The sequence below is a fragment of the Octodon degus genome, unplaced genomic scaffold (genome assembly GCF_000260255.1).
Source record: "Octodon degus isolate 3935 unplaced genomic scaffold, OctDeg1.0 scaffold00104, whole genome shotgun sequence".
Classification (NCBI taxonomy): Eukaryota; Metazoa; Chordata; class Mammalia; order Rodentia; family Octodontidae; genus Octodon; species Octodon degus.
In genome coordinates this window covers 3,934,078-3,944,108 of record NW_004524680.1, presented here as the reverse complement: position 1 = coordinate 3,944,108, position 10,031 = coordinate 3,934,078, and the positions used below count along the sequence as shown (strand labels likewise).

Here is a 10,031-nt window from a genome sequence, read left to right as displayed (position 1 = left end):
TTCATCTGGACTATCCATGCAAAGCCAGTCGGGGATGGCTGAGGTCTCTGGCCCAAGCATCTGGAATTAACGACATCCATTGTCCTTATACCTACAACCTCCAGTCAGCCCAGGAGAGGGGGTGCAACTCTGAGAAGTGGGCCTTGCTCATGAGCACGAGGGCTACATATCTGGGCCTTGGCACAGAGGTAGCCTGGATGGCCCGTGGTAGCAGCCTTTGGCTTGGCTTTTCAGAGCTGCTTCACTGATCAGGTTCCCATCTCATCTTCCCATTTTGCCCCTTCCTTTGGTCTGGGCCAGGTAGGCTTGTGTCAGTGTCTGAGATGGCGGGACAGGAGTAGGAGGTGTCAAGAGTAACACCTCTCACTTAGTCTCTCCACTTCTCATCCCTTTCATCTGGACACTCCTGAGAAAGGCTCTGGCCTTTCCCTGGGTCCCTAATGGCCACTAGAAACAAGGTAGATGTTAGCTTACAGGGAGTGGATCTGTTCCAGCCATTTTGCTAGGCTGGGAAACCCACCAGAAAGCTTAAAAGGTACTTTGGGGCTGGGGGTTCAAGTCAGAAATAGAGCACCTGCCTAGCATGCATGACAGGCTGGGTTCAGTTCTCAAAGATGCAAACAAGGGCCTTCATCTTTATAGATTGAGATACATCCGTATTCCTGTGGTGCCAAGGCAGAGGTTCCAGTGGCTAAGCCCTGCTGTAGAAAAGGCTGCTCAGCCTGGATGCTTGGCCCTGTAAGCAGCTCAGCCATGGATCCCTGAAATACTGGGCCCCTACAGTGGACCGCGGATGTCACACTGGAAACTCATGTTACAACTCCATTTATAGCTCTGCCACTGGTTTGCAGCCACCTCATATCTGAGCTCAGCTCAATGTCTTTGAAGTGATGGGGACACTCCAGGATTTGTGTACCCCTGCTGTGTGGCAAGAGCACCTTAGGAAGGCTATACGCTCAGGCCTGCTATTCACTGCTGTTCCTCCTTGAGCCCTCTGGGCATTTTGGTTTAGGCTAACGAGAGTCAGCTAGAGAGCTGAAGTGGCAGTTCCTTTTGGCAGCTGTTGGCCACTTGCCAGGTACGAGGCACCTTGCTGGAAACTGAATTTGTTGTCTTGGAGGATTTTCCCTGGTCCTTGTAAAGCTTGGTGAGGGTGGGCAGCTGTCCTCACTGAGCAGCTCTGGTCAGGGCCTCTGATAAGACTTGAGGCAGATTGCTGCCCTTGCACTTCAAGGCCTTTGCCTCAGGGTCATCAAGCTTCCTTGGCTGAGGAGATGAGGGCATCAGGCACAGAAAAATGGCCAAGAACAGGTTCTGTTGAAGCCATCACTCGGTTGCTATTTTCAGTTGGGTAAAGGATGGCCTGCAGTGGTCACAGGCAGCCTTCCACCCAGAGGTCTGTGCACTTCGGAGAGTGGCCACATGGGCATCAGCTGGGCTGTGGCTCAAACAATGTGGTACAAAAGGATGGGGAGCATCCCTCTCTAGGGGCTGGTCCTCTGGGGACCTGAGCCCAATACTTCTGTGGGAATTGCCTCTAAGTAGCCTACCTGGGGCCTAGCAGTCAGGCCCTTGCCTGAGTGTCCAAGAGTGAGGCTGATCCACCCCAACAGCATGTCTTCACAAGGACTTTGGGCTTGTGGGTTCATGCTGTTGAGGGGGCTCCCTCTAACCCTGAACCTTGCTTGTAGCTGAGTTCAGATGGACCAGGGCACTTGTGTAATAAAGGTGGACTATGTCAACTTCATAAGTATCCCTCTTTAAGTCTTTTGTAACTCGGGAATACCCTACATATTGGTGGGAGACATAAAACTGGGCCAGTATTATTTAAGAGGATACCATGGTTACATTCTCCTCTATTTTGAAAAGCAGTAATTTTAGTTTGCCTAAAGTGCTTGAAAACATGATCACAACTCTTTCCACTGAAGTTGACCTTTGAGTAACCCACATGTATCTTTGTCCTGGATGATCATCAACTGGGCCAATGGGCCCACTGAGGCTTGCTCAAAGGCAGGACTGGGCGATGGAGGAGTCTTCTACCTCTCCATCTGACCTACCCTGGTCACAGGGAGAATAGATGATGGCTCAATTTCAATCATTCTGATAGATGGGCTTCTGCATCAGTGTGGATGTCCACAGGCTGTCCAGAGATTTCCTATGTGTAGTAGGCCTCTTCACACCCCGGGACCCCAACCTGCCCAGGCTTTGTATGTCCTGAAGTGACATCCAGATGCAGGAGAACTGGCAGTCCTTATCTGTACAAAGGTGACAGTGACCTACAGCTAGTGTAGAACTTTCTGCTGCCCAGATTATGTGTATCTCTATCAGCTTTGAAATATCTTTGAGCCCGAAGTTTTGGGATAGTGCATTTTAGGCTCTTGAACTTGGGCTTCTCAGCCTGTGGCCAAAGGTTAGCTCCTTTAGTGCTGTAAAAACATCTTTATTTTTATTTCACAGGTGAGGAGACCAGAATGTAAACTGGACTCAGGCCCTTCTCATAGGTGGCATCATCAGGGTTTGACCGAGCAGTCACTGAGAACAGTCATCTAACAATGGGGTAGAGTGGGAAGTTGAAGGCAGGGGATGGAGGAGGGAGGGAGGGGGACCAACTGCTGCTTAGGGGGGAGTAGAGCAGGGTAGTGGCAGGTGTGGTAGAGGAGTTGTACATGAGGGCTGAGACATCCCGTTCTGACCCAATAGTGTCATTAACCCTTATTTATTTATTTTGTGTGTGTGTGTGTGTGTGTGGCCAGCTCAGCCCACCAGGGGGCGGGGCTGGCTGGCATGTGGTGCTGGGGATTGAACCGCGGTCCCTGTGCTTTTGTTTAGCTTAGCTTGTTCTAAGTAGGTGCCCTAGACCACTGAGCCATCTTACCAGCCCCATTAACCCTTGTGTAGATGAGATAAACTTGCCTAACATCACCCAGCTAGCACATGGTTCTATAGGAGCTGTCCTAAAAAACAATGGGACAGCAGGGGGTGGGAGTGGTCCTGCATATGGGCTCAGAAGGCTGCCTCTTCTGGAGCCAGGGAGGGTAAGGGCAGGACCCTGGGATTTTTATGGCCAGGGAGGCTAAGAACAGCATTGGGGTAGTGCCAGTTGCAGAAGCAATACTGTGGGCAGCCAGCCTGGACCCTCCCTACCAACTGGCCTGAGTCCCAGGCAATTCCATGGCTTTGCTACTCTCCTAATCCTGTGTTCCTGACCTGCTATCAAGGGACATGCTGAAAAGAGTTCAGTTCCGCAGAGGCCCATGGGTTATGGCCCAGCTTTACCTGACCTTGTGCCAGGAGCTTAGGGTCTACAGAAGGAAGGGAGCCATGGGGCTGGGGAGATGGCTCAATGGAATAAGCGCTTCCCTGGCAAGTGCAAGGGCCTGAGTTCAATCCCCGGTTCCACAAAAAAAAAAAAAAAAAAAAAAAAAAAAGGAAGGGAGCCTATATCCAGCTGGAGGCAGGTGTGTAGTTTTCCATCTGACTGAGCCCGTGCTCCCCAAACTTCAACCAGCTCTTACACCTGCCTAGTGCCCACCTGGTAATGCCCTAAAACTGCAACAGACCTGGCTGACACAGCTATAGCTTCCTGGGTGCGGCCTCCTCAGCCATATTAAGACCAGACCACCTGCTTGCTGCTCAGAGGACTGGCAGGGTGCTCCAGCTCCCTGTGAGGGAGCTCCACAGCCACTGGCTTTATGGAGGAGCATGGCATCTTTTGTGTAGACTCCACGTGTCCTGTGGCTGTTTCCAGAGCTGGGATGAGAGGCACCCGGGCTATAGTCCAGAGTGCTGCTGGGAAATCCAAGGAAAGACTTGGACTGCAGACCAGGCACAGTCACTTTTGTGGTCAGCAGCTCTGCTCATGGCCTCAAACTGCTCCAACTTGCAGGTACCCATAACCAACATCACCCACGATGATGGGCTCTTTAGGGCTTGAGCAACCTCCGTGATGAGAACAGGCCTGCACAGGAGGGACTGTATTTCTTTGCATAAGAGGAGGAGATTCATGTGGATGGACCCAGAACTGGTCCTTAGGGAAGGGGCAGGGGTGGGGGGACTCGGAGACCATGCAGGATGGTACTTAGCATTTGCAGGCTTTGGCTGGGAAAGGAGTAGATGGCCTCTTCTGGAGGCTGGGCCCTACTTCCTGCTGAGTTCCTTGGCCCGGCACGTAGCGGCTTCCACAGCACTCATGGCAGCTGCTCGCAGCCCACCCTGCTCCAGGGCATGGAGGCCATAGATAGTGGTGCCGGCTGGTGTGAGTACGTCTGTCCGCAGCTGAGCTGGGTGCTGCCCTTCCTGCTGCAGCATCTTGGCTGTCCCCTGGAGAGAAGGGCATTAGTGGCAGTGACTCAGAGGTGGGGCAGCCATACACAGCCTCATTCGGGGCTTGCTGTCTTCCTGCCCACGGCAGGTGGTACAGGCCTGCACCTTTCTGACATTCACACAGGGAACTCTTCACTCACCAGCAGGGTCTGGGCAGCAATGCGGTGGGCCAGGCTGCTGGGCATGCCCATCTTGACAGCACCTTCAGCCAAAGCCTCAGAGAACATGCATACCTACAACAGTAGCATGGGGAGGAGGGGTAAAGGTCAACATTCCAGCTGGGCAAGGTGGTACACACCTGTAATGCTGGGTGGCTGAAGCAAGAGAATCACAAGTTCAAGCCCAGCCTGGGTGAGTTAGCATCTTAGACCTGATTTTAAAGATACAAATGGGCTGGTATACAGGTCAATACAAAAGTCCTGGGTTCAATCCCTAGTATCAAGAAAGGGGAAAAAAAAAAAAAAAAAGAAAAGCTAACTTGCCCTTGGGTTGGGGAGATAGCTCAGTGGTCTAAGTTCCTGCCTGGCAAGCTCAAGGACCCAGGTTCGATTCCTGGTACCACATGCCATGCTGGCTATGCTGGCCACTGAAAATGGTATAGTGACACACATCTGTAATCCCAGTGCTGGGGAGGCTGACACATGAGGATTACTATAAGGCTGAGCTGCATAGCAAGACCCTATACCAAATAAATAAAAGATTTTTTTTTTAAGTAAAAAATAAAAAGCTAACATTCCCCCTGGACACAACTCCCAACCTGGAGAAGGCTCAGAACCTTGAGGACCCAGCCATGGCCGCAGTCAGAACCCAGGCTCTGCGAGAAGCTGGCCTCAAAGGTCCACCAAAGCATGAAGTTTCCAGAGACAGCAGAGCTCACAGGTGGCCTGAGGATAAACCCTTGAAGTCCCATGGCAGGGCTCTGAGGGTAAAGGCTATCATCAGAACTTGATGGGCCTCTCCGCGTAAGGCCTGCCTACTGGGGATATAGGGAAGACAATACTCACGAAGGCCACACCACTGCCACCAAGGGCAGTGTGGATGTCCACGTAGGCCTCAGGCACCTCCTCGCACTGCCCACAGGCCTCTAGCAAGTTCTGCAGGAGTTGGGCCTCATTGTTTCCAGCGTGGAGGCCCCGTGCCATCACCATGGCTCCCTCCTGAACCAAGCAGGGCAGGTTGGGTGACACCCGGAGCACTCGTGTTTTGGGGGGCAATAGCTGGCCAGAGAGAGAGAGCAGAATTAGCAGCCTATGGGGTCATGCCCTATTGGGCAGACCCTCAGCCAGCTACAGGCTCCCATCCCTTTCTAGGCACAGTGGCCGAAGTGAGCCCTAAACCCAACCACTTAATTCAGTTGGGCTATCTGGCCACTTGTGCAGCCTGTATGGAAGATTATCTACCACCTGGGGCTGGCCAGCAGAGCCCATTCTGGGGTCAAAGCCTCATCTACACAGGTCACCCACCTCCTCCAGGGTGCTCAGAGAGATTCCGGCAGCTACAGATACCAAGATGTGTTCAGCAGTGACCACAGGGGCCACCTCTGTCAGGACAGCTGGCAGGACTTGAGGCTTGGTGGCAAAGATGACCAGCGAACACTTCTGCAGCACCTCCTGGTTGGAGTGGGTTGTCTGGCAGCCCAGTGCCTGTGTGGGGACCAGGACCAGAGGCTACATAAGGGGTGTCCTCCCATATCACAGTTGTGTACAGGCCACCCTACTCCCCATGGGTCCCCTCAGGACTCTTGCACTGCAAGTATGTGCGCCGTCCCAGTTTCCAATGCCCAAGACTCATTCGAAGAGCACTGTTTCTCAGATTCCCTAGCCTGTACCTCCCTGCTCTCTCTGTCCCAATGAAAGCCCCTGCCATCCTTGCCTGCCCTGGCACTGCATGCACTGTGTACATAGGCACTCACCTGTATCTGCTGGGTTCTTGCACAACTTGACTTACTCCCAGCCTCATATTCCTTTTCCTTCCTTAGCCCAGCCCAGTCTCAAATCTTCAGCTAAATAGGCCATTCTGCCCGTCCCCCTCCCCTGCAACTCACCTGGAAGTGGCAGAGGTTCCTGTCTGTTGGGGCACTGGCCAGCACCTGCTGAGCTTCTACTTTCCCTGGGGAGAAAAGCAAAGCCAGAGGACTAGTGAGGAATGGAAGAAAAGGGAAAAGCCTGCCTAGCTGCTCAAGCTCAGCCAAGATTGGCCCATCTTGATCCCTGCTGGACTGAAACTCTTCAGGAACTTAAAACAGGCATATTCAGCCACATAAGGCCAGATGATCAGATCCATGCAATGCTAATAGGCAGTCTCTGCCACCTACCTGCTGCTGGACAAAGGGCCTACATCTTACCTGGTCCTGTGAGGACACAGACCCCAGGAGTCCCGGCCTCCAGGAAAGAAGAGCTGCCTGGAGCACTTAGATTTGTTGCCCAAGGAGTAGAACCCCAAAGAAAACACTGAGCCTGGAGGGTGCATGGTGGGTACAAAGGCACATGACAGAAGGCTCTAAGGGTCCTCTGAAAGGTATGTTGATGTATCAAAGGTAGCTTAAGTGCCCACTTCGTGGAAATCATCTGCCTTTGTAAGGCAGGGGATGGGGAGATTGGGCTAGATATCTATGAAAGAAGTATACACCATGACCTGAACACAGCAGTTAATCATGTGCTGGTGACAGTCACATACTTACGAGTGGTCTCAGCACTCAATATACATGCCAGCCATGGTGGAACATACACCTGTAATTCCAGCACTTAGTAGGCTAAGGGAGGACTGCCAAGAGTTTAAGGCCAGTCTAGGCTACACCGGGTAGCCTGAATTACACAGCTCAACCCCTCACACCTAAAAAAAAAAAAAAAAAAAAAAAATTACAGGCCTCATGAGTCTGCATAGCCACGGGAGGTATATGGATACCTGAAACTTGCATTGAATTCACTTCCACTTGAATGTGACCTCTAGACTTTGAATTATGCTGAAAGCAGAGAGCCAAAGGTCTCCAGCTCTCACCTGTTTCTAACTATGTGCAGTAGTATTAGGTAGCATTAATATCTCCTGCTCTGTATAGCAGGAGTTCTCACCCAAGATGATTTTGGTCCCCTCCTGACTCCATGCAACAAACACCTGGCAGCATCTGAAGACACTCACTCTGCTGCACCTTGGATGTGCCACTGGTATCTAGTGAGGAACGACTGGGATGCCAAACACCCTACCATGCACAGATTGCCTTATCTGGCCCAGAAGGGCCCCAAAGCTGTGCACTACCTGCAGTGGAGCACATGAACAAATAGGAAAAAATAAATAAATAAATAAATAAATAATCAGAGGTTCAGAAAGGTCCACTTGACAAAGGCTGAAAAGACAGCAAGTCAAGCCAGATATGCTGGCACTCAGCCAACGACACTGTCCAACAGAGATATGATTTTAAACATAACTATAAATATTCTAATACAGATGAAACTAACTTAATTTTCTTCAACCAATATATCCAAACCAGTGCTTGTTCAACATGTAATCAATTAAAAACAAAAAAAAGACGTGTAACTTTTTTTGTTTTAAACCTTTCAAATCTGAAACGTCTGAGGATATAGCTCAGCAGCACAGCGCCTGCCTGGCAAGTGCACGGTCCTGAGTTTGATTTCGAATACCTTTTAAAAAAAAGGGGGGGACGCCCCTTTTTCTCCTCATCTGAGCCCCATGGGACCAGTCCGTTTCACTTAGACTTCGAGCTGCTAACCCGCAGTAGTTCCGGCCACCCCATGCAGATCCGCGCCGCGCCTGGCCCACCTACTAGCGAGGGAAGGGCCACCAACTGCGCGGTGGGGTGGCAGGGACCGTGGGGGTCCTGGGGACTTTGTCGTCTGCCCCAGCCCAGGGGATCCACGGGTTCACAGCACCAACCCAGCGCGCGTCAGCTGTGCCCTTCCCGCCTGTTACGTGTGTTCCTCCCCTAGCGGAGCCCCCCACCCTCCCAGCGCGCCGCCACCCACCTGCTCGGACGAGGCCCTGTGCTATGGCCTCTGCCATTCGGCCCGCGCCCACGAAGCCTACTCGCCCGGGGTACGCGCCCGCAGCAGCCATTGCGCTGGAGGTTCTTCTGTCGGAGACTTGGGTCCCACCCCTCGCTGTTCATTGGCTGAGTATATAGCGTTCACCACCATCTATTGGTGGAGAAATCCAAGTAGGTGGAGCTTATGGCTTGTGGCGTCCAGAGGAGAGTCGAAGGGCGGGAGCCCTTGAATCAGTGCTGCGTGTGATAGGGGAGCCGCAGCAGGGCTCTCCAGGCTCCGGTATTAGTTAGACCGTGACTTTTCAGAGGGGAAGGGTCACATGGAGTAGGGAGGTAGTCATAAGTATCCCGTTTCACTCTGGAAAACCCGTGGCTGGAGTCACTCCTAAAGCAACGCAGGGGTATTTCCACAAGGGAGCGCCCCAAACAGGCCCAAGATGGGGCTGGTTGGGATTCCAAAGAAAGAAGCACTGAAGACACAAAATGGGGGGTGAAAACGACCCCACACTATCTTTTTTTTTGGGGGGGTATTGTATATCTCATCTTTAATACTGAAGTCATACTGTAAATCTCCAACTTCTTATCACCAAAGATACTCTCATCTGCTGTCTCATTCTTGACAGATTTTGGTCTCAACAATAAATTCATTGGGGAAGTGTCTAATCTTCCAGCACTTATCAATGGCACGCTCGTTGAAACCTAGCAAGAGGTCTCTCCATCGAAGGCGGAAGGATTTTCTGTTTTTGCAAAGTTGATAAATAAAGGTGCCCAGATTACTAACATCACGAATTTCTTCAACAGCAACCAGGTCTTCACGAACCACAAAAGTAGGAAGCAAATATTTTCCCCTTGCAAGATTGCCAAAGAGCTCCACCAGATTCTTTGGGGGCATAACAATGGAGGTATTCAAGGGCATCAGATAGCAGGTCCCCAGGAACATGTCTAGGTAAGCAGTCATACCCTTTTCAAAGTCATGAATGATCGCTGCAGGATCACTATCAGAGAAAGTAGAAACAGGCACATCAATGATGACAATGTTGTCATCCTCACGAATGTCAGCCTTCTCCGTCACAGGTAGGAAGTAAGGCTCTCCATCAGGAAAGGAATTTACAGGGTCCTCAGAATCCAAGAAGTACATCTCTCCATGGTAAATGGTGCTGTTGGGCATGAAGTATTTGTAAATGCAAGCTCCACCAACAGTAAGTCCTGACAAGATGAATGAAAGGCCTAAGAGAGTAAGTATACATCTCCCAGAGGTGCACTCCTTTCTTTGGGCAGCAGCTTGCAGCGCCTTGCGGGTCAGGATCTGCGCTCTGACTGTGCGACTCAGGAGGGCCTCCACGTCTCACTGCTCCCCCTCCTTTTGCACCCCTGTGAGTGTCTTGAAAGTGACCTTCACCATGGTGTACCTTCTGGCTATGCAGTAAGCGTGGCTGGATTCAGTGTTCCAGGCTGCAGGTTGTAGGTGACCACACTTGCCCAAACACTCCCTAGATTCTCACCAGTCTGCCTAATGCCAAAATGGAATAAGGATTTTTTTGTTGTTGTTGTTCCTCGAATGCCTTCAGGGCACTCTTGGCCAGTGGGAGAGTTGTGAGGTTCGAACTCCAGCAACCTGAGGCTGACAGCTTTGTGGAAGCAGCCACTTAAAGGCCTGAGCTAGGGGCCGGGCCCCCCCCCCACTATCTTTGATTCCTGGTCCTAGATATCA

At 51.6% G+C, this 10,031-nt stretch overlaps 1 protein-coding gene and 1 pseudogene across 3 annotated transcripts; both read right to left on the bottom strand.

Annotated features, from left to right (window-relative positions):
• Nucleotides 1-3,947: 3,947 nt before the first annotated feature.
• Pycr3 (pyrroline-5-carboxylate reductase 3) lies at nt 3,948-8,410 on the bottom strand. Of its 2 annotated transcripts, XM_023724008.1 has the most exons (7): nt 8,301-8,410; nt 6,368-6,432; nt 5,787-5,966; nt 5,328-5,540; nt 5,099-5,242; nt 4,464-4,556; nt 3,948-4,320 (listed from the first exon to the last, which is right to left on the bottom strand). In XM_023724008.1, the coding sequence occupies exons 1-7, from the start codon at nt 8,389-8,391 to the stop codon at nt 4,138-4,140; spliced, it is 969 nt and encodes a 322-aa protein (XP_023579776.1). In that variant the 5' UTR covers nt 8,392-8,410; the 3' UTR covers nt 3,948-4,137. The 2 variants fall into 2 exon arrangements, with proteins under 2 accessions (XP_023579776.1, XP_004638961.1); XM_004638904.2 differs by lacking the exon at nt 5,099-5,242.
• Nucleotides 8,411-8,851: 441 nt separating this feature from the next.
• On the bottom strand, nt 8,852-9,827 carry LOC101586280 (annotated as a pseudogene). Its single transcript, XR_002822726.1, has one exon. The product of XR_002822726.1 is annotated as an integral membrane protein 2A pseudogene (transcript).
• Between the last annotated feature and the right edge of the window lie 204 nt (nt 9,828-10,031).

Excerpts from the sequence above, each read along its gene's own strand:
- Pycr3 (XM_023724008.1), bottom strand. The coding sequence starts at position 8,391 with ATGGCTGCTGCGGGCGCGTACCCCGGGCGAGTAGGCTTCGTGGGCGCG. Across the intron at positions 5,541-5,786 it reads CTCTGAGCACCCTGGAGGAG|CTATTGCCCCCCAAAACACG; the intron begins GTGGGTGACCTG and ends CTCTCTGGCCAG. Across the intron at positions 5,243-5,327 it reads GTGGCAGTGGTGTGGCCTTC|AGCCCTGCCATGGGACTTCA; the intron begins GTGAGTATTGTC and ends CTTTACCCTCAG.